At 42.7% G+C, this 26,970-nt stretch overlaps 1 protein-coding gene across 2 annotated transcripts in view; it reads right to left on the reverse strand.

Annotated features, from left to right (window-relative positions):
* Window positions 1-26,970, reverse strand: part of necab2 (N-terminal EF-hand calcium binding protein 2) — a gene marked incomplete at its 5' end in the record, with an annotated part of 144,101 nt that overhangs the window by 16,130 nt on the left and 101,001 nt on the right. The window contains one exon of one of the 2 annotated variants that reach the window (XM_080438688.1): window positions 26,586-26,642. The exons of the other annotated variant lie outside the window; for it this stretch is intronic. Coding sequence (XP_080294814.1) covers window positions 26,586-26,642 — 57 coding nt within the window. The remainder of the gene's footprint in view (window positions 1-26,585; window positions 26,643-26,970) is intronic. 2 annotated transcript variants of the gene reach the window in all.

Consider the following 26,970-nt stretch of genomic DNA (forward strand, 5'->3'; position numbering starts at 1 on the left):
CGCTGTAGTGTCCTGGAAGGTGATAACCACGGACGCCAGCCTCTCAGGTTGGGGGGCTGTCCACGAAGGCTACTCAGCCCGGGGGTTGTGGGACTCCTCCCAGAGCTCGAGTGGCCGAGCGGTCTACTTTTTGCCTTTCCACCCCTGGGTCTGATCCGTCCAACGTTGGAGAGGATCAGGACCCGGGGTGGGATGGTTCTGCTGGTAGCACCAGCATGGGGCACGTGGAGGACGGAAATCTTTCCCCTCCTCTACGACGAGCCGTGGCCTCTCCCCCTGCTCAGAGACCTTCTGAGGCAAGGCGGGGACGAGGTTTGGCACGAGAACCCCCAGGCTCTGGATCTGTGGGTTTACCCCGTGAAAGGTCGAGTCTAAACTCGCAAGGCCTGCCCCCTGCAGTGGTGGCCACTATACAGGGGGCTAGGGCAGATTCTACCAGACGTCAGTACGACGTTAGGTGGAATATGTTTGAGACCTGGTGCCTGGAGCAATCACCTCCGGTGGTGGCTTTTCAGGCCCCTGTGAGAAGCATGATTTGGCTTTCTCCACCATCAAGGTGTACCTGGCTGCCATCACCGCCTGCCACGATGGGTTCGATGGCCAGTCGGTGGGCAAGCACTCGCTGGTGCGACGGTTTATGGCCGGCGCCAAGCGTGCTAGGCCAGTGAACAGACCTTTGTTCCCTAAGTGGGACCTGACTGTGGTGCTGGACGCACTGTGTCGGCCCCCCTTTGAGCCTCTTGAAACGTTAGATCTGAAGATCGTGAGTTTGAAGACGGTGCTTCTGGTGGCCCTTTGCACGGCGAAACGCGTCAGTGACATGCAAGCGCTCTCTGTGAGCGAGGACTGCATGTGGTTTTCAGACGACGGCAAGAGGGTTTTGCTGAAACCCAACTTGACGTTTGTGTCTAAGACCGGCGCGGTTGCCCAGGCCCCAGTAGAACTGGGGGCCTTCCATCCTCCACCGTTCATTTCGGCGGAGGACAGACGGTTGCACTGTCTGTCCAGTGAGGGCCTTAAGGCTCTACTGTCAGAGGACGGCGGCCAATCGTGAGTCATCTCAGCTTTTCGTCTCCTTTGGCCGGGGTCAGAGGAAGGTGGTGGCTAGACCGACTCTGTCCAGATGGATCGTGGAGGCGATTCGGTTGGCATATGTGACTAGTGGTGCCGCTGTCCTGTTGGGACTGAGGGCCCACTCTACTCGGAGTGTAGCTGCATCTTGGGCCCTTTACAAAGGGGTGTCAATGCAGGAGATATGCTCTGCCGCTGACTGGTCGTCATCTTTGACCTTTGCATCTTTCTACAGCCTGGACGTGGCGGCATCTGAGATGGCGCGCACGATCCTGGGTGTAGGAGCTGGCTCAAGCCAGGTGAACACATGCCTAAGGGCATGTGGTTTCTTCCTACTTGTGGGCAGCAGCCGGATTAGGCCAGGGAATGCAAGACATGCCTGGGGGCATGTTCTCTCTCTCTGCCTGGCTGGCCCCTCAAGCCCTCTCTGGACCTGCTAGGCAGGGTCCGGGAGGAGGAGGCCTTGGTTTCTCTGTCACGAGCCGGTCAGACCAGGGTCTGTCTGGGCTGGTGACTAGGGACAGGACTTATGTCTGTCAAGGTCTTACCATAAATCCTTTTGCTTCCTGACCCAAAGGGTCTGGGTTGCCTGGGGGCCATGGCGGCACTGTGCGCAGTGTGGCGTGCAGAGTGGAAGGTTTCAGAGGGCGAGTCCATGTGACGCAATGGTATTTATACCCCCACCGGTCGCCGGTGTTTTGCGTCACACGACCCTATCCAATAGGAATTGGAATTCGGGAGTCCAGTGTGTGCTCTGTGTGATCGCCAGGGGGCGATGATATCCAAAACCTAGGGTTACGACACCAAAACCAACTTTCTAGGTTGAATGGTAATTGAGATATAGACATTTTAAGCTCCTGGCAACCATCTTGGATGCCATCTTGAAAATTATGCCTTTCTGCTAAGTATATTTTCCTGGATATTTGGGATGTTCTCAAGCATGCCTAAAGGTACCAGAATCAATTGAAAACCCTTTTGTATCAATGTTTAGGGAGGTTTAGTGGTACTCTTTCTTATATGCCTATTGACCGGTCTATTTCTCATAAAAAGTGCTTGTTTAAGATAAGGCTGAAAATGACCACCTCAGAATGAAATACTATGGGTAAATTATACATTTCCTGAATCCTTAGGGTCATGTCAGTATTCCAGTTGTTGTGTTTTGTGTCTCTGATGTTTCTTGATGCCACAGAACTAAAAGAAAATATATGGTTTAGGCGGAAATTGTGAGAAAAAAAAGGTTATTAAAGGTTTGAAGAGCTCCAGTGACCACTGTACTTATCATACATAGTCACTGAAGGGCTTGAATGAAAGCTCAAAGTGTCCCCTTACAAATGATACCAAACATAAAATATAAAACATTGTAATATGTCCTGAACGTGAGCCAATACCAAGATATGCACATGTGTCTAAAATGCAATTTTTTAATGGGGGGTGGTAACTTTAGCAACTGATAACCCCAATTTAGCTGGGCCTCAGGAAGGTCTATCATACAAAAATAATATCTAGGGATGTATAGGAATAAAAAAATCCCAACTAGAATTTGCCATCCCAGGTGGTACCGATATGTGAGATTTTGGGGTTTGGCCCAAGGACTATATCATCCTTCTATTAATTCACGAAACCTGTGTGTGTGTGTGTGTGTGTGTGTGAGTGTGTGTGTGTGTGTGTGTGTGTGTGTGTGTGTGTGTGTGTGTGTGTGTGTGTGTGTGTGTGTGTGTGTGTGTGTGTGTGTGTGTGTGTGTGTGTGTGTGCGCGCGCTGTAACTTAATCAGTCAGTCAGTCAGTCAGTCAGTCAGTCAGTCAGTCAGTCAGTCTGTCAGTCTGTCTGTCTGTCTGTCTATTGGGGTGGTAACTGGTCATTAGCACATCAAACACACCCCATTCTCCACCCAAGGAAATACAGGTCAATTACTTTAAATAATTTAACAATACACTCACTTTTAATCAACACATCACTTCTATCCATAAACCATTCCAGCAAAGACTCCATGTTATGCGTAAACTCAGTGCTGTTTCTTGCACCGCACCTTGTTTTGTTGCTTTACAAAAGCTTGCTGTACTGTTTCCCATGCTTCTTCCACCATCTCCATCAAAAACAAACTACTACTATACTGCTTCTAATGTCATCAACCTTCCTGCACCCAAACTCTCAGACATGAATGACAGTGCCATCACATGCTTAGTACACACATAACAGCAAATGACACGGATCAGACCCTCAATCATTACTTCACAATACTGCCATCTGGACGAAGATATGGGACCTCAAAAAGTTTGTTCCCCTCTGCCATTGAAGCACTGAACAAACTGCCTCACTGACAATATTGTGTGCTGGGATGTATGATACATTTACTGTATGGAGACTATGTATTGCCTTTATCTGTATGCTGCTGTGTTTCTGTCTGTGGTAAAATGAAGTCAAAATCATACTACTGCCATAGTGGCTGAATATCCACTGCTCATCTTCCTTCACTTTGATTTCTCCCTTCTCACTCTTTATGCCTCCTTTGTGATTTGAATTAAGTGTCCTGCAATTTCGGGAGATTGAGGTAGCGCGAGTGATGAATGGGAGAAATGGCAGACAAGGAGAGTATGAAGCATAAGTGCTGATGGAACCAGAATCAAGTGGCCACTTGGCCGGACTCTGAGGTGAAGAGGGGATCTGTCAACTTCACACTCTGGGATTTCTCGAAAGGATTCAGCCATGGTTGAACTTTGAAGAAAAATACGTAAGAATAAGCTGACTGAATTGATTCGTTTTATTTTGCTTTAACAAAAAAATCATGGTGTGTCTGAGAAGTAAAACAGGTCTGGAATGCAAGCGTGACAGCATGGTTCGAAGAGAAGGGTTGAGAAGGTAAACTCTGAGCATCTGAGGAAAACTAAAAATCAAGTAAGAACATGGCTTCTAAGGTTCGAGCAAAATGAGACATGCTGTATCCAGAAAGAACGGTATGGATGCATATTGACAGCAAGTCTACGGTAGGGCTCTTGGTGTCCTCGGAGGTGCGCCTACTATAGCGTATATTTCGAAGAGAGCAGAGGAAGCAACTCGGCATTCCCTTGCGAGCTCCTGAGGCCATTCTGCTGCGAACCATCTTCTGTTGTGGGAAGATCTGAAACTTGAAAGAAGGAGCGGCATCGTTGTAAGATCTGATGCTGTGTGGTTGAGTCAGTTGATCAGAGAAGGTGATCCCATTCCTGTTGGCGAGAAGGTTGAGCCAAAGACGTAGCTCAGCACAGCTTGAACTGCGATTTGAGAGTGATGGGGTGGAGATCGAAAGCAAAAGAAAGATAAATGCTCGCCCTCTGTAATGATGCACAGGGTGAAGTTGAGGTGGTGGTGGAGGAAGTTAAGTTGACGAGCAAGTGGTGGTGAGGAGGAAGTGGGCGATCAGAAGGTTCGGGCTACGTGTGGCCATGGGTGGGAATGGAGCAAGAAGAAGCTGGTTGAGACGAGGCACCACATAGGGAGCATAGTAGTGCTGCACAGATGCAGCAGTAGATTGCATTAGCTAGTTTGTGTGTGTGTGTGTGTGTGTGTGTGTGTGTGTGTGTGTGTGTGTGTGTGTGTGTGTGTGTGTGTGTGTGTGTGTGTGTGTGTGTGTGTGTGTGTGTGTGTGTGAATGGACATATATTGCTACGATATATATTCCCACTTGTTAAATATGCTGAACAATGATGACCAGTATGTGAGAGAGCTTGCACGTTCATCTCTATTCCTGGACCTAAAACGACGTAAGGTCCCCCTGGCATGTGGCTCGGATCCTAGCTTCCTAGGCTTCAGGAGGAAACCTAGTGGAAAGCTAGACAGTTGCTCTCCCGGCTTCGGTGTGTGGTCAGACTGGCCGGACTTAAACGATCTGTGCTGTTGGGCTGATGTTACCTTGAAGTGGGTAGGGTCTAACTCTGAGGCGATGGCTGTCTCGGAGGACTTTATATCTGACCTCAGTATCTCTGTCAGAGCATCTATGACTGTGTGTCGAACAGAACACCAACTCCCACTGACTAATGCCCGAGGTCGCCTCTTATGGGCACAACAACAAAGGCAGCGGCAGCATTGGACTGAACTGAGGTTGCAAGGGAAGACTGCATGTCTCCCTGCTGCAGACCATTCTGTCTCGCACTCTGTGCTAAAAAATGTTGCTTTAGACGAATGCATTGTTGTCTTTACTCTGAAAGCGAGGTTGCAGGTTTTACCATCTAAACTTAACCTCTCCATCTGGTTTCCAGGCAACCATGCTCCTCACTGTATACATCAGGGTCATGAACAAATAGCTGAAACCATGTCCCACATCTTAAATGGGTGCCATGTATACAGGGGACTCTACATAAGTAGTGTTGAACATCTGGAAATGTATTAGAACGTAATTTATGTTGAACAGCTCACTTTAGGATATAGGCTTTAAATGATGTTATCACTTGATTAGCCTAAAGAAAGAATATGATATTGACTGGTTGAAATGACTGCTGAGGTGCATTCGAAGGCTTGCAGCAGGCAGAGGCCTGCATTTCCTTTATGTGCATTTCCTGTATGTGAGCTGCACTCACTGCGTAAGTGACATACAGCCTGCATCTATGGCTGATCAGTGAGGTCAAAGAGTACCCAAGATTTGATAGTTTAAACCAAATGTTACATGCACACATGCAAGTGTGAATCATTTGATTTTCTGATTAATGATTTAATTTAATCATATATAATTGCTGATAATATGCAGTATAATTGCATTTACTGAATTATGCTCAGGTATAAGACACATTTTGGGGGACATTTAACCCCTCAGTATGCCCATATATGGCAATATATGCAAGGTGCAAAGTAAGCGTTTTTTGTGTGTGTGGGTAGCTGTTGGACAAGTCACACATACACCCACATACAGACACACTGACTTCTGAGAATCACCTATAGCGTCTGACTTCTAAGAATAAGGCATGCACGCCTATGTGCACGCAAATACACACACACTGACGAAATTCAAGCTGAGGTAACACATTGAAATTTGCCAAAAGGAGTAGCACACTGTTATGTGATTTCACAATCATCTGCGGAGATGACAGTGGCTTAATGGAGAAATGCTACAACTTTTGCTCAGTTCAATTTCTAGGAACCAGTACCTACAAAAACTAAGGCTAGTAGAACTCCTCTAAAAATCCAGCCACTCCTCTTATTGGAGAGGAAATTGCCTGTTTAAAATGGGAGGAAAACATAGTTTGTAGTGTTTAAACCTGGACCAATTGGACAGAAAATTACACTCAAAACGAGGTTTTGCGTTTGAGTAGAAATAGCGAAAATTAAATGTGTTGCTGCCCATAGGTGTGTCAGATACCTAGGTCGTTGAAATAAAAGCTTGGCGAGTAACAGTAGTGGTATTAATTGCGGCTAACTCCCCCGTATCCGCACCGTGACCTGGAACAAGGAGACGATCTAGTTGAATTGATCACTCAGCGCGAAAGAAAGATCTAGGGACCACAGGACGATTGCATATTGTATGCATAAAAGGCATAAACCCTGACCAAAAGGTGTATTATTAAGGCAGATATATATTGTGTATATGTAGGCAGACCGCATCTGTATATATATATACATATATATTTAGGAAGAACCGTGCACTTAGTTATCGGGGAAACCTAGGACATGTATTTATAGAAAATATACATGCATTAACACATTCACCGCCAAAGTTTTTTCATAATAAAATCACCCACTGCCAGGGTTTTTATCATTTTTTTATAGAAACAATGTGAATTATTCCGTTTATTTTTTAACATTGAAGTGAATGGATTTCTTTTTTTTTTTTCTTTTTTTTTATTATTAATTCGTTAGGGTTAGGGTTATAAATTTATACTAAAAAATTAGAGAAACTTTTTAGGAATTCAAAAACAGAATAAAAGAAAATAATTAAAAGGGGAGAATTCTCCCCTTTGGCGGTTCAGACCATTGACTGAAAAGGGGAGAATTCTCCCCTTTGTTAAGGAGTATATGTATGTGTAGAACCATATACATGTATTGAGGCAGATATATGTATATATAGAAACCCATATATATATATATATATAATAAGGAAGAACCGTGCACATGGCTGACGGGGAAACCTTTGGTGGAGCAAAGGAAGCACAGACTGACTTTGGCTCCATATATGAAGTGGAGATAGACAGAGATGCTCCCCCATGCTCTTCCAGTAGAGAGGGATGAGGGAGGTTGGAACCTAGCTTTCTCCCAATGTCGGGAGTTACCCATCTACATGGACGTAGGCTTCCATGTAGATTAGAACATTCAAAATGTGAATACACTTATGTCATACCTTTGTGAAAGGTATGTGAAAAATGGAAAATTAAATACAAATGTAATTATATTATTAATATTTATATATTTTAAAGGATGAAAATTCAAACCACCTCCTTATGAGGGGAATAGAAATGAGAAAGATGAATTATTTCTCCTCTGAGACTGGTAAACTATCAGGACATGTGCTCCTGCAGAGAGAGACTAGCGACACTCAGGAAGCTGTGCTGTCAGTGTCAGCCCAAAAGCCACAAACAGGTACAGCATCACTCTCACCCTAAAGAGTCAGTAAAAACTAAACTACTTGTGATTACTCTTACTATTGAAAATAATAAAGCCCCTAATTAAGGAGCAAGTAGAGAAATCAGACCTTCAAGATAAAGAGAAGCTTGAAGCTGTTATAAGTACTGTGACTAGATAAAGGTGTATATAATGACATAGAACAGCGTGTATAGAATGTTCCATGTATATAGAAGTATATTATGGCCCATGCCAGGCCTAGTATGGCAAAGTTCTCCTGGGTATTCCTACTGGAATATTGACGGGACAAAATGCACTCACCAAGGTGCCCCTAGAGCAAGCCTATCTAGTGGTCACCAAGGTGCACAAAGGTTTAGGTCAGGTTGGACATGAGCGGATCCATACTGTAGGTCTTGGATTTAAGCCTAGTTCACACGCCTACACCTTAACACACTTACAACACAAGTGGGATCAGGGTGTCAGCATGTGTATGATGGGGGGATGGGTTTAATAATAACTTTTTCTGAATAATTCATAATACTGTGCAAAGGCACAAGTGGGAGAACACTTTAAGTTTAGTGCAGACATTACAATTGTTAAAATGCTCCCATGTTGGGATGAACCACTAAAACAAATTACATTGGATTTGTTAAAATTACATAAAAGGTAAAGTGTGAACTAAGTGAAATAATAATGCGAATTTTGGACCAACACACTCTAGGAAAATTAGGGAAATGGTCTAAAATAGCCTCCCCTCATCCCATCTCACCTGAAGCTGACACCTGTGAACACTATTTACATACCTCACAAAGCCGTGTGGATTCTTTTTTACTTTCCGGGGGACAAGAATAGGGAGAGGCTAGATGCCTCAATAGGGTGCAAGCTCAGAGGAATAGTAAGAAACTATAAAAAACCCATACCCCAATTATTTTTTTTGTGTAATCTGACCCTGTAAACTGGCTTCATATGAGCCAGAGAGGGAGAGATAAATGTAGATGCTTAAGACATCTTCACTCATGTTATCTTAGCTATATGTATGATTGGTTTCCAATAGGACTGAGTAACCATGAGGAAAATGATAATAATTGGACGACCTATATCTCGTTATATTGTTGGCTTAGTAAATTCTAAGCCCCTTGAGTTGTTTAGAAATTGTTTATGTGTATGTTAAGACGTTGTGCAGGAAGAATATATGATTTATCTGATATATTTAATAGATCTCCCCAGAGAGATGCTAAAAATTATCAGTGGGGTAGAACATTATTTTGGAGACTTTTTGCAAGTGTGTGTGTACTTGTGCACCTTTGTGTGCTGTCATGGCCTGGCAAATGAGAAGAAAATAATAAGCTAATTTCTGTTGTCATCGATAGTTTCAGCGATGACATTTAAATCTAAACCCAATGTGTATAGTTATGCAGTTGTACCTCAGATAAAGCATGTCCCGCTCAGAGGAACTGTCTGGCCTAGTGTAACTGAAACTATGAGCCTCTCTGTTCAGGAAACACTCACAGAAATGCTCAGTTCTATTTATAGAAACAATGTCTGCATACGTGTACTCTCACCAATTTGCCAGAGATAGAGGTCAGACCCAAAAGGTCTGTTTTCCTCTCATAAGAAAAGGGGTCTTATTTCACACTTAAGCTATTACAGGCTCTAAGCAATGGTATCAACCATAGGACAAATTATCAGCAGACAATTATTTAACCTGTTTAAACCTCTTTAAAAAAGAGACAGGCTTGCTTAGAATTCTTGGTAATGTATGTCTTGACACTTGTTAAAGGGACAGGAAGTGATGATGTCGGCCTCTCCGTGACTGTCGTCTAGGAGAACCTGGCATGCATCTCTCTGACACTGGTTGTATATGACCATTGATGGGGGAGCCTAGTGGCTCTATTTTGAATCAACAGTTTTTCTAAGAATGTATTAAGAAAAGGCCTGTTTATAGGGCTATTATTGGAGCCAGTAAAGGCACTCTTAGCCTTGCTGGGCAGCGAAATCACTTTTACCTTTTCCAAATTGTTTGGGCAGGAATTGACCTTAAGGCTCAGATTAGAAACATGGAAAATAGCCTGTTGAAGCTGAGCCTGTCACAATTACTAACTGACAGTCCTAATCGCCATTGTTTTGCATAATGTGCATACATTTTCCCCCTGATAACATTTTTGCTTTTCAGGAGGAGTGGTGAAAATAGCAAATTTACAAGCTTACAATCTTGTGAATCGGCTATTTCCACTATATTCTATTCTGAAATATACACATTATTAAATGTGTCAGTTATTTGATAAGTATAAGTATTTGTTATATCTGCCCTGTGCAACTTTTGGTTATGAAGCCTAAAGGCCAGGCATACGTTTTTGTGTTCAATAGCAGCAACCCAATTAAATTGTTAATCCAAATTATTTGTGCGATTATAAAATAAATTAAAATCATAATTATTAGATTTTATGAGTAATATGTTATGACCATGACAGTCCTAATTGGAGTAGACATATGAATGGCTACCTATTCTGATAGCCTACTTTTGCTGTCAATATCAGGTGGCTTGTCATTAATTGATGGACACTCATTTCTCCACCTCTTCTGTGCTTACTTAACGCTTGAAAGCACATTCTATTCTTCAGGATATGTTCTGTAATATTGACATAGGGTGCCTTTAATGTGCCCCAGAGCTTTTTGTCATAGTTTTAATTTGTATTTTATTTTACAAAATAATCACCACTCAAGAAGAGTGAGTGGTTTCATTGCTATTTTTTAGCTGCTCTATATTCCATGGTGCCCTAACTGCTCTAACTTTTTGAACAAGGGCATGTTTATCCATTACTGAGTTTAATAGCTTCATAGAAATCTGAAGTTGAACATCTAGGTCCTTCAGTATAAAATGCCAGGACAACATATATAGTATATAGTATACTTGTCCTCATTCATTAACTTACAAAGTAATTTAATTTAGTAAGATTTATTAAGCAAATGTTTTTGGTCTTATATTGACAGTTGACTATCCTCAAATTAATCCTCTAAGTGAGTTTCATATTCTTTATTTCCAGATGCTTATTTCTGAGACTGCATATTCACACTCTGAATAACGGTTTCAGAAAATATATGACCTCTGGAGCCTTAAAGCAATATGATTTTCTGAAAATACTTGCCATGGGCAGTATACATAATTAATTTTATGATATCTCTGTGTGAGTTGATTACTGTATGTCTGAGAGCTGTAGCAGGAATACTGCTGCTGCTAGAAGCAGTTGAGCTTGACTCATGGTCAGAAGGGGCAGTGCCAAGTCTTCTGTGATGAGGTGACACACATTTTAGCTATAGACACGCCAACATGTCTGCCCTGCTGGCTGAGCATTCTGAACACTGAGACAATTTATTTTTGAACTTTGACATAAATTAGTTTTTTATATTGAACACCCCATTTATTTTGTATATAAAAAAAGAAAAAGAAAAGGGTTAGTCATGTAGATTGACAACACAGGCATGACATGAACTATAGTTAGAATTTTTGTTTGCTAATTATTTTTATGTCCTTTTTCCTGTTTTCTTTTGAACTAGAAATATTTTCTTTTTCTTGGACAACCCCTTATGAATGTAATAATTTGTGTTATTACTTTGAGCATTGACACAACTTTACAGACTTAACCTGACCCGCCACGACCCAAGGAGCAGGTCCATGGCCAGATCCAGAATGACTCTGATCCTGGGACAGTCCACCGAATGTGAACACTCCAGACCTTCCTCTCAATCTATGTGAGGGGTTCTGCCCGAACACTGCTGCCTGGCTGCTGCCCGCTGGTGATGAACTCTTCCTATCCGACCCATTGTGTTATCGCAAACGTCCGATGAAGATCTGCTGATCAAATACGTGAGAAACAATGTCCGGGGCACGACATTAAACTGCAACCGCAGGTGTCCGGGGCATGACATTAAACTGCAACCGCAGATGTCCGGGGCACGACATTAAACTGCAACCGCAGGTGTCCGGGTCATGACATTAAACTGCAACCGCAGGTGTCCGGGGCACGACATTAAACTGCAACCGCAGGTGTCCGGGGCACGACATTAAACTGCAACAGCAGGTGTCCGGGTCATGACATTAAACTGCAACCGCAGGTGTCCGGGGCACGACATTAAACTGCAACCGCAGGTGTCCGGGGCACGACATTAAACTGCAACCGCAGGCGTCTTGGGCATGACGTTAAACTGCAACCGCAGGCTGTAGAGAGGTAGTACCTTACCTCAGCAAGGGTCCTTTGGCAAAGGAAAATATCCCTACTGTTAGTCCTGGTCCTCCTACATGCCTGTATGGTACTTCCCGTGGTGCCTAGTCTAGCCAACACATTGGGAAAGAAGACTGGTTTTCGGCAAACTGCACGGAGTCTGGTGGCTGGTGGCATTGCTGGTGCTGACCTGGCTGCTGAATATCAAGAGAGGGTGACCGGGAAGCTTTCAGTTACTGACCATGAAACTGAACTCATGAACTTGCTCCCAAAGAAGGGGGTGACTGGTTATTTTCCTATCCTGCAAGGTCACATGAAGATGGCCTGGGAAAGCGCTGTGAGACCTGGACCTGTCATCACTAGTGTGGTGTATAGGCATGGGTCTTTTGTTGTGATTGATATGGACAGTGGACAAGAGAAGACGGAAAAGAGACTTTTGCCTGGGCTTAAAATGCAGGTGGATGGGACTGAAGCGGCTGATATGGGCTTGTTTGGATTAAGACGGACAATGATTATACTGCTCTGGGGGTCTGGATGAGGGTCACTCTAAGTTACAAAACATTCTGTTTTGATGTGGGTTCCAAGAAAGAAAAAACAAAATGTAAAGGGTTGATATTTGTATTTTTGGATATTATTATCTGATGTTTATCTTTTGTTTGCTACTATGTCTGTAATGGTGGTGAATTTTTGTTAAACAATTTGAAGGACTCAAATGTACCTGTATTTACCTTTTTGGTTGTACTTCAGATATATTTGATCTAATGTGTTTCTTTTCATTTGTACTTTTTGGGGTGTTGTCTTGTTCAAGTTCTTTTAGGGTTTTTTCAACATAAATGTACGAGAACATCTGGAACATCTGGAACATCTGGAAATCCTGCCTTTCTTATAACTGTGATATCCTCAGATCCATAGTTTGTCTTAAGTCGGGGACTGGATATTATGGTAGGGGATTAAGTTATTAAAGGGCTTACAGATGGTGACCAGACTTAGACTAAAAATTAGACGCAAATTCCCTGAAGGCCACGGGCCTGCTAACACAGTCGATTTTGCTCTGAAATCACCATGGCGGAGAACGGGTTGTTCTGCCGTCGCCACAAGTAAATATACAGTTTTTACGCTTCTGTGTGTTGCTTGTTTCAAAGGTCCCTGAGCCCAGGGACCTCCTATCTGTATTGAACGCCGCTTCAGTCGTGGTCTGGAACGGTTAATAGTAGGCATGACAGAATAGTGGATTTGATATCTAAAGATATCACTTCTATTTTCAGGTCCTCCATCATGCTGTATAAGCATTCTACTGTGAAGCCGAGCATGTTTAACCTGTGTAACGATGATTCTGTGTTCTCTAACATTTCAGCTAACACCCCTGATGTCATTGTTGTTAATGAAAACCATAGGGAGGTGTTCATTCTCGAGGTCGGCTGTACTTTTGATTACAGCTTAGAGGAAGCCTTCCTAACCAAAGTGCTAAAATATCATCAGAGCAGACCATCTCTCAGCTAGGCTACAGATGTAAACTTTTGGTTTTTATCTTTGGTAGTCTAGGACACGTGCACAAGTTGGTTGTGAGGGGCCTGCAAATGACCGGCCTCTCCAAAAGGAGGGCTAAACAATTAGCACGGTACTGCTCAATATCAGCTATTATAGGAAGCCGCTCAATTTGGAGGAGGCGTTGCTTCCTTTACCCATGATTGTTGTCCGCTGTGTTCGACAAGTATGCCATCTTTTGTTTTGTATGTAACAATGCTCTGCTTTACATGCACTTTGTAACTGGCTGTTTTCCCTTCATCTGACTGCACTGGCAGTGTTTATGTCCTTTGTACACCCTGTACTTCTTATTATGTGGACATAAATAAATATTTCAAATGTGTGTGTGTGTGTGTGTGTGTGTGTGTGTGTGTGTGTGTGTGTGTGTGTGTGTGTGTGTGTGTGTGTGTGTGTGTGCACACACTGTATGTGTGTGAGAGAGTTGTTCCCTTGTGAATGACTACAAGGCCTGAATATTGTTGCCTGCACAGAATGAGGGGTGTGTGTGTGTGTGTGTGTGTGTGTGTGTGTGTGTGTGTGTGTGTGTGTGTGTGTGTGTGTGTGTGTGTGTGTGTGTGTGTGTGTGTGTGTGTGTGTGTGTGAGCCTTTATATAAGTGAATAAGTGTTAAATGGGACATCAGTCCAGCTAGTAGTAGCAATCTGAAACTGCCCTTTTTGGGATCGATAAACTTGTCTGAATCTGAATCATGTTCATGAGTATGTATGCTTTCGCAGGCTAACCCTGTACCTAAACCATAGAGCCTTGAGGATTCTTGCTGTTCTCATTAAAAAATGTTCCTGCTCTCTCTCAGTAAAAAGAAAATGCACAGTTATGGGTCTTTTTTTTTTACTGTGTACCTTCCACAGCGAGAGAACAAACAGGCACATAAATTGTTTTTGTGATGATACATATGAATGCCGCCTGCTGTTGAATACCTGAAAATAGTTCACCATAAATGATCACAGCAGTGCTTTTTTCTCTGTTATAGAAAGAGACACAGGGAAAGGCAGAGACAGAAATTTATCTAAATTTAGAGATCATAAGATCTTGCATAACGTACATGCATTTGCTTTGAGGGTTTGTGCTTTAGAGCCCAAAGCGCTTAAAGCACAGAGAGAGAGAGAGAGAGAGAGAGAGAGAGAGAGAGAGAGAGAGAGATAGAGAGCATGTGTGTGAAACCAACCAGTGCTGTGATTGTGTGTTTTATTGGCATGTCATTTTGTTTATCTGTTTATCTGTTGCCATTACCTAAACTGCTGTCATGGGGAGACAACATTACTGCAACATAACAATTGCGCTGCCAAAATCTACATTTGGATGTTTGTCAGCAAAGACCGCAATGTGTGTTATGTGTACATGCAGTATGTGTGTGCGTGTGTGAGTGCATGCCTGTGAGTGAATGTGCATGTGTGCGTGCACACTCGCACATCAGGGGGTTATTATTCTGCTAGGTTCTGTCGCAGAAGTGGTCCTAATAGGACTAACACACACACACACACACACACACACACACACACACACACACACACACACACACACACACACACACACACACACACACACACACACACACACACACACACACACACACACACACACACACACACACACGTGCACATACAGTATACTCAAACACAAACAAATGCAAGCAGACACAGACACACACAATTGTTCTACCCACTTCAGTCTCTCGCTCTCATATACACACATCATGTCACCCTTCTCTCACTCACACTCTCACACGCACGCACGCACGCACCGCACGCGCACACACACACACACACACACACACACAGACACACACACACACACACACACACACACACACACACACACACACACACACACACACACACACACACACACACACACACACACACACACACACACACAGATGTCCTACCAACTCAATTAGAAACACTACATTGCCCAGCAGCTTCTCGTCTAAATCTAATCAGCACCACTCCATTAGCCATTGTCCCCTCCCTGACCGAATCACAGCCATAACATCACCACCCCTCTGACACTGTAGCCCTGCAGAGTAACACCCTGACACAGTGTCAGTGTGCCTGGCTAACACGGCCACTGGAGCTCTTCTTAACCCATCAAGACCGGGAAAGCAACCACTTTAACCATTATTTTATACTTTGGCTATTCAAAAATAGCAGATATACAAGCTCATATGAGCTTGTAGAGCTGCTATTTTTTGAAAAATCGTGAAAATGCTTGCATTTGGCCGCGGACCCCCATCTCAAAATGTTTTGTTTCAGGGACCCCCAGAAGCAAAGATTTGAGGACATTTTCAGGAATTTTCAAAAAAGTAGCAGATCTACAAGCTCATAGCGCGGCACTCTGTGCTGCACTACGAGTTCGTATATCTGCAATTTTTTTAATAGCCAAAGAAATAAAAAAATGACACATGATGCTTTCCCTGTCTTAATGGATTAAGGTCAGGTTGAACAAATAATATTTGTTCAACCTGACCTTAAGAAGACCTCCAGTAGATAATTAATAACATATTATGTGAGGTTGAGTGATTCTGAACCTTTTAAATATCAAGGACCCCAATTTGATATGCATTAGACCATTTGATATGACCAAAATCTACACTCCAAAATCCTCTGTTTCAATTAAACTCTAAGTTACAGATGCGTAAGGGTCCATTTGGTTCCCATACCAATCGTTTAGCTGGAGACCTGTGGAACCACTCAAAGACCCCCGGGGGGTCCCCGGACCCCACGTTGAGAATCAGCGGTATATTAGGATATATTTGTTTGGAACAAACTTATACGGTTGTATAAGTAGTCTGATACCATTCAGTTTATATTTAGATACATGAAAGCCCTCCTGCTCTAGGGTTTGTGTTTTATTAAAAAAAAATATATATATATATATATATAAATGGTTTCATTTGCATCCAATAGTTTTAAAATGCTGTAACCCTCACCCTTTTGATTAAAAGAATCAATGCAGTTCAATAATAAAATGTTCTGCAACCATAGCAATAAAATCTATTTTAAAGCTGCAGTGTTATAATAACCTTTAATGCTGCTTGTAGTTAGAGGACAGGTTGTGCTCTCTGTGCGGGCTGGTGATTCATATGGGAGTCAAAATGATTGCCTCCCTCCAGTTCTATCTCCTGCTGCCTTTCTGTGCTCGTACATCGTTTTTGAATTGAACACTGTGGTGGTTTCGAATTTAATATTTCATGACAGTTACACGATTTGTATTAAATTGTTACTTCCACAGCTGAGGGCATGGTGACTTCCCCACACCCAGCGGCCATCATACATTGGTACTGCATTGGCGTATACAAACAATTTTTTGTGATGGTAGGGCTTTGTGAAGCACAATAGCAGTTCACCCAAAACATTTTCTATCAATTACAAACCTCATGAAGCCTTAAATTCATGGAGATTCCTTTTATTTTTGTCGCATTCCTAAGTCAATGATTTGATGACCGGCGAAGTCTCCGGTAGGAGACTCAAAGATTCCTATTTGTTCTCAAATAGACTCAGAGAGTCTCCTACTGACCGATGACCTGGTTATCAAATTATTGGCTCAGCAATGCGACAAAAACAAAAATAATCTCCATGGATTCAAGGCTTCATGGGGTGTGTAATTGATAGAAAATAAGTATTTTTTGGGGGTTGAACAGCCCCTTTAAGTGTGCAGCTATGATCACATCTTTCTCATTAAACAATACCTGAGCAAACTTATATTGAACGTACATTACAGTTCCTGAGGCTCTTGAAAAAACATGACATTTAAAATATGTACTGACCCTTCACGGTGGGCCTGGGCCTCATTGCCTCATGTCACATAAAATGTGCCTTTGGTTTACTATCTGCTGTGGTATAATGGATCTGTCATGCAGCATCTATTTACAGCATGTTGTGCGTGTGCGCGTGTGTATTATTGTGTCAGCAGGAACACTGATAAAAGTTTTTTCCCTTGTGAAAGACTATAAGGGCTGGAAATGATTGCCTGCACACTTACACAGAATGATGTGTGCGTGTGTGTGTGTGTGTGTGTGTGTGTGTGTGTGTGTGTGTGTGTGTGTGTGTGTGTGTGTGTGTGTGTGTGTGTGTGCTTGCGTGCGTGCAGTAAGCATTTATGTGTGTATAAGTGTTCTGTCCAGCTAGTACAGTATATGAATCACTTTCTTAATGTTCTATTTCTTTCTCTTTCATACATGGTTCTCTTTCTTTCCTTCTTGCTCTTTGTGTTCACCTAAAAGGTCCTTTCACTTTGTTATTTTTGACGCCACAATATTCACATTGTTTGAAGAGTAACACAAATGTACGTTGTCTCAACACAGATCCATTTAAAATGTATGCCTTATGTTACTCTCTGTCGCTCTCTGTCTCTCTCTCTTCTCCCTCTCTCTGTATATAAGTGTGGCACAAACAGTGGTGTTGCGTTGACAACTAGATAAAATATTCAGAAATAGCTATCAATCATGTGGGCATAGATATAGTATGTATGCATGTATGTATGTATTACAGTAGGTAGGTGTGTGTGTGTGTGTGTGTGTGTGTGTGTGTGTGTGTGTGTGTGTGTGTGTGTGTGTGTGTGTTTGTGTGTGTGCGCGTGTGCACGTGTGTATGTGTGTGTGTTCAGGAGGTTATCCTGCTGTGTGTGAAAACGGGACCAGCAGAGGGATGCTGGGAGGTGGAGGATGGGGGGCTCTTACAGTGGAATCACATCACCGTTACCATGGGAACTGGGAAATACCAGTTACCCTCATTCAGGACCACTCTCTCTCTCTCTCTCTCTTTCTCTCTCTCTAGTTCAATATCTCCATCATCCTCCACTCTTTTCCCCTTTGTCTCCCTTCCTTAACTCGTCCGTCCCGGCGTCAACCCCCTCCAATCTTACGATCACATCTGCAACCCCTCAGGCCCCTTTTAGAGACTTACTACAATGCCCCTTCTCTCTTTCAACCTCTCTCTCTTCCCTTTTAGACCTCTTAACACCTGACACCTCTTGGCTCCAGACCTGCCATTTTCCTTGAATCAGCCCTCCTCACCCATCTCCCTCAATTAGTTCCACTCTTTCTTGCCATTAATTGGGGCATTGTGGAACATCCTGTCTCCTCCAACTCTGCGGCTTTCCTTTACATCAGTCCTCTCACACACACACGTGCACACGCACACACACACGCACACGCACACGCACACGCACACACACACACACACACACACACACACACACACACACACACACACACACACACACACACACACACGTATATGCATTCCCTCTGGTCTTCTCGTTTTCTGAAGAATTGCACACATGTGAGGGATTCTTCAGAAAATGAGAAGACAAATTCCGAAGAGAAAAGACAGGAGACCTCATTAATTCAGGGTGTTATCTCGCTATCCTTCCATAGGTTACAGTGCTACAGCGATAGGTGGATTGGTGTAACAGTGGGTACAGTACGCTGACCTGCTGAGATGTGAATTGTTTTCACTGTATATTCATATTCATGTTTAATGACGCACATACTCTCGTGCTATTCTAAAGAGGTGAAATCATATTTAACAAAAGAAAGAAAGGCAACCAGCCTTGCTGCATGCTCAAGAATTGTGTGAATTGAATTCTTCCCTTTCGGAATTTCTTTACTTTTTTTTATCTGCGAAACATGTAAATTTCTCTCTGTATTTCAGCTGACCATTGATAGGTACAGTAACATGCCTTACCTCCAGATGTTTTATATCAGTTTATCAGAGTTGCTGCCACTCACTCTGTATGCTTCTATCCTCTCTCTATCTTATCCATCTGTCTTTGCATAATATTGTCATTCCACTGTGCATTCAAACTCGTAGCCCTCATTATGCAAAACAGTAAGAGATATACTGTATACTGTATGTCAGCTATACTGTGGCTGCAGGGAGTCCTATTATCCCCCCCCCCCCATTTTTGTTGAATATACTGTATATATATTTTTGCTTTATTTCAGATTAGAGAAACAGGAAACTAAGGTCAGAGAGAGAGAGAGAGAGAGAGAGAGGAAAGTCATGCAAGACAAGTCAGGGGTCGGATTTGTACCTGGGTCCTCGTGCTCGCAAAGAGCATATCGTCGCTGTCGGACAGATACCTTGCATATCCAAAGCCGTTACTTTTCAGCAAATAGAAAAAATAACCTGTGTTTCAACAGTCACAAGCTCTGGTTAATACTTTTCATCGGTTAAATATTTATAAAACCCACAAGCAGACTTACTTTCAATCTGACACCCGTCATTATAGGCGAGCTGATATTTTTGCTATCTTGTGTGACACTGTTGTCCAACGAAGTATAAAATAGAAAAATGTGTAAAAAAGATAAAATATGGAGATTCAAGGTTTCTGCCCGACATGGACGATATGGTCTGTACACTAACTGGCTGAGCCACCAGGCACCCCCAAGAGTCCTATTATCTTCTATCCTTTCCACTCTCTCCTCCCTCTCTATATCTCCTCCTCCCCATCTCTTCTCTCGCTCCCTTTCTCACTTTGACTCTCTTACATACTTCCACTTCCTTTCTCTCGCCTGCTATATTACTCTCTCTCTCTCTCTTATTCTATCTTATTCACTCTCTCTGGATCTATATATCTATCTCGCTGCCCCCCACTCCCTCTCTGTCTCTGTTGTCCACGGTACAGTAGTTATATTGACAGCACTGTGATTGAGGTTCACTGAGACCTGTATGTGTGAATTAATGCTGTGCGGCCTCCAACAGGCTATTAAACTCACTGGGACTGAGTGCACCAAAACAGAACTGCTGACACGGTAGTGTGTGTGTGTGTGTGTGTGTGTGTGTGTGTGTGTGTGTGTGTGTGTGTGTGTGTGTGTGTGTGTGTGTGTGTGTGTGTGTGTGTGTGTGTGTGTGTGTGTGTGTGTGTGTGTGTGTGTGTGTGTGTGTGTGTGTGTGTGTTTTAAGCTTTGACGCTGACATTATTTGATATGGAATAAAATATGTTTTGTCTTGTTGCCATGACTTATTGTTTTATTTAGTTTTTATTGTGTTATGAGAAATCTTGATATTTGATATTTTGTTAATTCATTATTTCTCTTAAAGTAATAATAAAAGACACCCTTTTGGAACACACTCTGCCAGGTCAAACGGTTTGTTGGATAAAAGCACCACATGGTCTGTGTAGTCAATTAAAGACGGATGACAACTTTGGGTTGTAAGTCTAGGGACACAATAGTCACCAAAATACACCGAAACAGATGCGAGTTGACAGACTGTCACCACTTTTTGTCACGCTACAATGCAACAACTGTGTTGTATAGATAGACAGAGAGAGAGAGTCAACAGAGTGCAGTGTGGGCTCTAGCTGATAAATGTAAGTAGGAGGGATTATTGCATTTCCAGAGAAAATCTCCCGCACCAATAACACAAACAGACAACGGGGACATGGGGCATTCAGGGACCAGGTGTCACACATTGTACTGCACATCATTATACCAAACACCGAAAAGCTTGTTATATAAACCTGTCATATGATTAATTTGACTGCCTCTTAAACGGATCAGTTATAACTTTCACAATTTCATACCATGCTTAAATAACATTGGCATAGTGAAAAGTCTGTCTGTCTGTCTTTCTGTCTGTCTGTCTGTCTGTCTGTCTGTCTGTCTGTCTGTCTGTCTGTCTGTCTGTCTGTCTGTCTGTCTGTCTGTCTGTCTGTCTGTCTGTCTGTCTGTCTGTCTGTCTGTCTGTCTGTCTGTCCTCTTCTGATCTCGGTCATGAATGTTGTGGCTTCTCTTGTCTTTTCTATCATGTATTCTTTATTATGTATGTCTGATACAGCATCGCTGTTGCAATTCTGGGCAGAATTCACCCAAAATCTCAAATGAATAATGAATAACTAATAAAGGAAAACAACAGAGTTTAAGTTTACAGTATATGAATGCTGACCTTTCGGATAGATGTTCACCGTTTCCTAAACATGTTAACATTTCTGTGATAACTTATTATCCAGTCATCTGCTCTGCAGATACTGTAGCTAGACTTACATAAGTAAAGCCTGGCATACAACATTATTGCATTAGCACTGCTGATGCCCATGCTATATGCTCAATGCTCAATGGAAATTATGTATGAGAGACATCCATGTCTGATCATGTACCATTTGTTATGATTCTTGATGTTGATTGTCTTCCTTAGATGACTTATGAGGTTAATAGTGCCTGCAAGACTAAACTGGATTGGGCTAAGCTCACAAATGAGGATATCTTGTCATATTATGAGAAAACTGACGTCCTCCTCAGTGATGTATATCTACCCAAAGGTGCAATTATGTGCTCTGATCTGTGCTATGCATATTGTGGGATCTGTGTATGAGGCCAGTAGATAATACTTAATCTGATAACTTTACTTAATCTGATAAGGCACGCACCATCAAGCCAGGTTGGAATAAACAAGTGGCTGCACAACATTATGCAGAAGCTAAGGAGGCATTCAAGGCTTGGGTTCTAGGCCCAAACAGGGGCCTCATCAATGCTAGAATGAATTATAGCCAGACCGATGCCATATTTATGGGTCCAATTGCGATCCTGATTTTGGAGAGTCCTGGTCCACTGATTACCGATGTTTTGTAAAAAAATTGCTAAATCAATTCTAATACATTTCAGAAATGAAGAATTGGGACACATCGGCTGCATATTGCCGATACCAATGTTGTCATAAAAGTCAAATGCTATAGTAAGAAAAGCTCTAGTAATATGCATTTTGTCATGTTTGCAAACAATAACAAGTTATGAGAGCAGACTCTATGACTTCAAAGCTACTTTCATTGACTTTTGGAAGGAGGTGAAAAGTTAGCATTCTCTAAGAGAGGGAGTTTCTGGAGCTGATAATATAGTGTTGCAGGCCGTAATGTGGTGGTCCAGGCACCCTAGGCCATTGGTTCTCAAAGTGGGGTCCGGGGACCCCCAGGGGTCCTTGAGGGAGTTCCAGGGGGTCCCCAGCTAAATGATAGATTATGCACCAAATGGACCCTTATGGGTCTGTAACTCTGAGAGTGTACAAATGGTACAAATTCCATTTGTACACTCTCAGAGTTAAATTGACATAGATTTTACTATATAAATTGCGGTACAAGTGATAGAAATGCCATTTAAATGGGGGTCCGTAGCCCTAATGCAGGTCAAACTGGGGGTCCTTGAAATTAAAATGTTTGAGAATCACTGCTAGAGCCGTACAAAATCTTCTCTTAAGGGGGGGTCTTTTGAAATGGGGGTCCGCGGGCTAATAAGTGTCAATTTGGGGGTCCTTGACATGAAAAAGTTTGAGAACCACTGCCCTAGGCTGCAATGCCAGCCTGACAGCGTGTCGCGGGTTCGACTCCCGTTCCAGACGACCTTTGCTGCATGTCACCCCCCCCCCCCCCCATCTCTCTTCTCATTTCCTGTCAGCCTACTTTCCCTATCCCTCTCTAAATAAAAGGCATAAAAAAGCCCCCAAAAAATCTTTCAAACCTGGCCAATGCTGAAACCTGTCTTAAAAAGATCACCAGAACACACTTGGTCCTTTTAGGATCTCTTATTTATTGAAAAACCCAGCAGCAGGATCAAACACGGATGTTTTGGCTCACCGTCTTCCTCAGCGTGATTGAACGCTGAAAACCTGAACACGCTGATCGATGTCAGCGCAATAACCCAAGCAAGCTGATAAGTGCTTGTGTGTGTGTACATGCTTGTGTATTTTTTTTTACACCATGCTATATCGTCTTCTTGCCATTTCCCTTATCTTCTACATTCATAACTCCAATCACACCATGGTCAGATTCAAATAGCTGCCTCCCTGATGCACATATCACTGTACAAAAGCCTCCATCACAAGTAAATGCTAATGTGGCTCCGGAAAAAGAGTCCTTCACATATACATAAACAAATACAATCTTATGTAGCTGCTGTGGGTGCTCAAAAAGAAAAAACACAGAGGTATCAAGTGTGCCCTTCATGCAGAGACAGTGGGAGAATCATTGCTTTTGGATGAGCCTGAAATTGGGTGCAGGCTCAAATTTAATCAAGTTTAGATCATTCCGCTGTGCAGAGAACAAAAGGTCATGTATGATAGACTGATCGAGTGGCGGGCAGGAGGGAGGAAGGAAATCTGAGCGTGAAGAGAATATGGACTTTAAATTGAGGTATCAGGGTTGCGATGCTAAGGTGGGAGGTTGCTGAGATGTATAGGGTTTAAGAGATACTGCTTGTAAGATGACAAGACTAAGAGTCACGCATAAGAGACTAAAGTGGTGCTAGAGGTGAGGCCATGACTACGCCAAAATGAGTAAGGGTCATGCTGAGATCTGAATTAGATTATGATTATGGTGCTAGAGAAAAGGTTATGGGGTTAGTCAGTGGTATGGGTTCATCCTCCAGGCCATGGGGTCACCAAAATCAGTAGGGGTCATCATCCAGGAAGCATGAAGGTGCACAGTAAAGTCAATGGTAATTTAGCCAATAGTTTTCGAGGCCTACAAACCTTAGAGCCCCACTGCTAGCAGGGCTAATAAGGGAAGGAGGTGAGAGGAAAGCGCTAATCAATGTGAGAGGCAGAAGGACTTGGAGAAGATATTTCACTTTGGTAGATCATTCTTGTTTTTGTTTGTTTACTCTCAAAGGAGTACATTAATAAGTAATCACCCTGGTACGCCTGCTTGCAGTGAGCAGCCTGCATGCAGTGAGTCTACTAATGTATGTGCAGGGAAAGCCACAGTAGAAGTGGCTATCTATTCTGAATTAAATAGTAATTACAGTGGGATTGCTAGACAACTCCCCTGAGGGGTAGGACAGCCATCCAGCAAGCATATCAAAGTGGCAACATCTGATGGCTATATTTGTTAAGCTATGAACAGTGCCATCAATATCACAGTAATGCATGATAGGCACAGAGGTGAGATTAATCTATAACCCGGCTATAATTACCATTGGTGCATATAACTGTACAAATATGATAACGTTAGTTAGTGAAGCCAACAGGGAAAATCAATTCAGTATTTGGTTTGCTTCATCTTTAATTACTGCTTTCTTTATACTCTTGGTTCTTCTTGGCTGTGTTTTTGTTTTAGTTGTCATACTACAAATACTGTGAAATTTATTAGATTCGCTCTATTGATCTCCAAGGGAAAATGTATGTGTAACCGTATCCAAAATAATACAAAAGGTGCATTAGGTGGTTAGAGTTAAATGAACACTCAGGAGTTTACAGTGCACTACAGTAAGCTCGATCTCTTTACTTTAGGAGGCCACAAATTGCTGCTCTGCGGTAACAACTTCGAGTTAAGTGTATGTGTATTCCTGGCAATGAGGGCTGACTTCCTTTATGCATGACTGTATCAAATAAATACGTATTTTTATGAGATAGTGTTGTGTATAATTACTCAATTCTGACTATGTCCGCAGGTGCCGGTTATTGCAAGCTGGCATTATTGGACTGTATTTATTTTCACCATCTTCTTTGCTCACAGCACTCTTACATCTTCCCTCTAGGGCAAGTGTACACTGAAGATAAGACAGCATACAATGTCAAACACCTCCATTCTCATGTGTTCCATTATATAACCCCTGATGGTTGAATGGCTTCATAAGACAATGCAATAAATATGAAACCTAGTGTGCCTTTTCAAATATTCAGGAGTCATGGAGTGTTAATGCTGCGTGTTAATACAATCCTAAAGGTCCTTACACACCGGGGCGATTTTTTTCATGCGAATAATACGTTTTTTTTTAAAACCTTATAAAGTCAATGCAAGCTTCCACATCAGTTTCGCAGAGCGAAAAAATATATTCGCATATTCGCCGGTGTGTAACCGCCTTTAGAGTGTAAAAAAAAGACCTGCAAGGTTCGGTTTGTAAACTCGGTTAAAATAGCACTCCAGGTTTGGCAGTGTATAATAAAAACTGGCACACAAAAGTGGCCGATCTCCACAACCCATAAAACCACCAGCTGCTTTTTGTATCTGTCTCTAAGATAATGATTAGGTCTGTCTAGCCTTTATTCTCTTTATTGCTACCTGGTTTCTTTTCGTAATGAATCCCTTTTTTACAACGTGGCTCCTCAGAGGCGAGCCATCAAGAAGAGGGTCTGTCTCTGTGTTTGTCTGTGTGTCCTGTCCGGAGACAATCTCGCGAACCACTTGACTGATTGGCATCACATTTCTTATGCACACTGCCACAGAAGTACACTAATTTGTTTTCACAGGTTTTATACTTTTGGAACTATTTTACTTTCACTTTACTAGACTACTCATTAATGATGCAAGTCGGGAACGATGCAAGTTGGAAATGCATGACACACGTTGTTATGCATACCATTGTACCATGTCAGAGTACCCGTCTGTCTGTCTGTCTGTCTGTCTGTGTTCCTTGTATGCCCATATGGAGATTTCTGTCTCTGTCCCCCATATATGGGCATAACCGTCGGATGGGCGGTTCTGAACAACAACTAGGATGGCACCCGGCCTACTTGGGGACATGCATGTTGGGAGCGATGCAAGGGCGCGCAGGGCGTGGCAACCAGTTATCTTTCGGGCTCATGTTAAGCAATTGGACCATTCACACCGACACCGCCCCAGCACCGGTGCAGAGTTCCACAAATAGATTTGGTGTCAGTTCTATTGTTATGAGCGCTGTGCAACATATAATAATAATATCTGGAATTTATACAGCGCTTTTCTAAGACCTCAAAGACGCTTTACATGTGTGTGGGGGCCAGGGGAGAGGAGAAATCCTATCTGACAATATGTCAATTTACAAATCCATCAAAACAAGAAAATATCACTCCGCAGCGCTTCGGCATCTACTGTGAATCCGGCGTTATTCTCCCTGTATATATTTGCTCAATGTCTATGAATTCCCTTAACAAAAGAATTAACAAAAGGCATAATTTTTTAGCTAAATGGATCCTGTAGACAAGAGGACCTTACCTATGCCACGCTCCTGGGCAGAGCGGGTCATTTCTCAGCCTTATAAATTGCAACATAACCTAGCACATGCCTTATGTATTATGGATGGCGGCTACTGGCATTTACAAGCACACTTTGAGTAATGCCGTGTGTCTGTGGAATAGTGAATTTGGTTCCTTGGGCTGAGCATGCAGCATTGAGCCTGAGTTTTACACTTAGTTGTGTGTGGGGGTCGTGTGCCCGAAAATAGCCAATCTTGTGAGCTTGCAGATCTTCTATTTTCTGAGCATGACACTGGGATGCAATGCAACCTAGTCTGGTTATTATGTAATGTCTACTTACTGCGCTGGTGGTGCCATCTGTGTCTGTTAGTCTCTGATGAAGATCAAACCAGACTGTCTGCAATGAGAGGCACAACAACAACAGCATTCACACATCAATCAAACAGAATGACAATGGCAACAAAAACAGCAACAAGCAGACATTCAGTCGTTGACAATGGCAACCATTTCACAGTCAGACTCTGATCACACTGAGGAGAAATGCAGAGGAAACTGCAGCCGCCTCCACCTATGAAAAGATCTGGTCAAGTGGTCTTGGGACGTTAATCCTGTTATTGTGAACTGTGATCGGTAAATGGACCGATGTTCAACCTATATGATCGAGTTTTGTGTGTGTGTGTTGGTGGGGGGCCGGGGGGTTAAGGTAGCGTTAAAGCACCCTGGGA

The sequence above is a fragment of the Gymnoscopelus braueri genome (assembly GCF_963280865.1).
Source record: "Gymnoscopelus braueri genome assembly, chromosome: 9".
NCBI classification, from domain to species: domain Eukaryota; kingdom Metazoa; phylum Chordata; class Actinopteri; order Myctophiformes; family Myctophidae; genus Gymnoscopelus; species Gymnoscopelus braueri.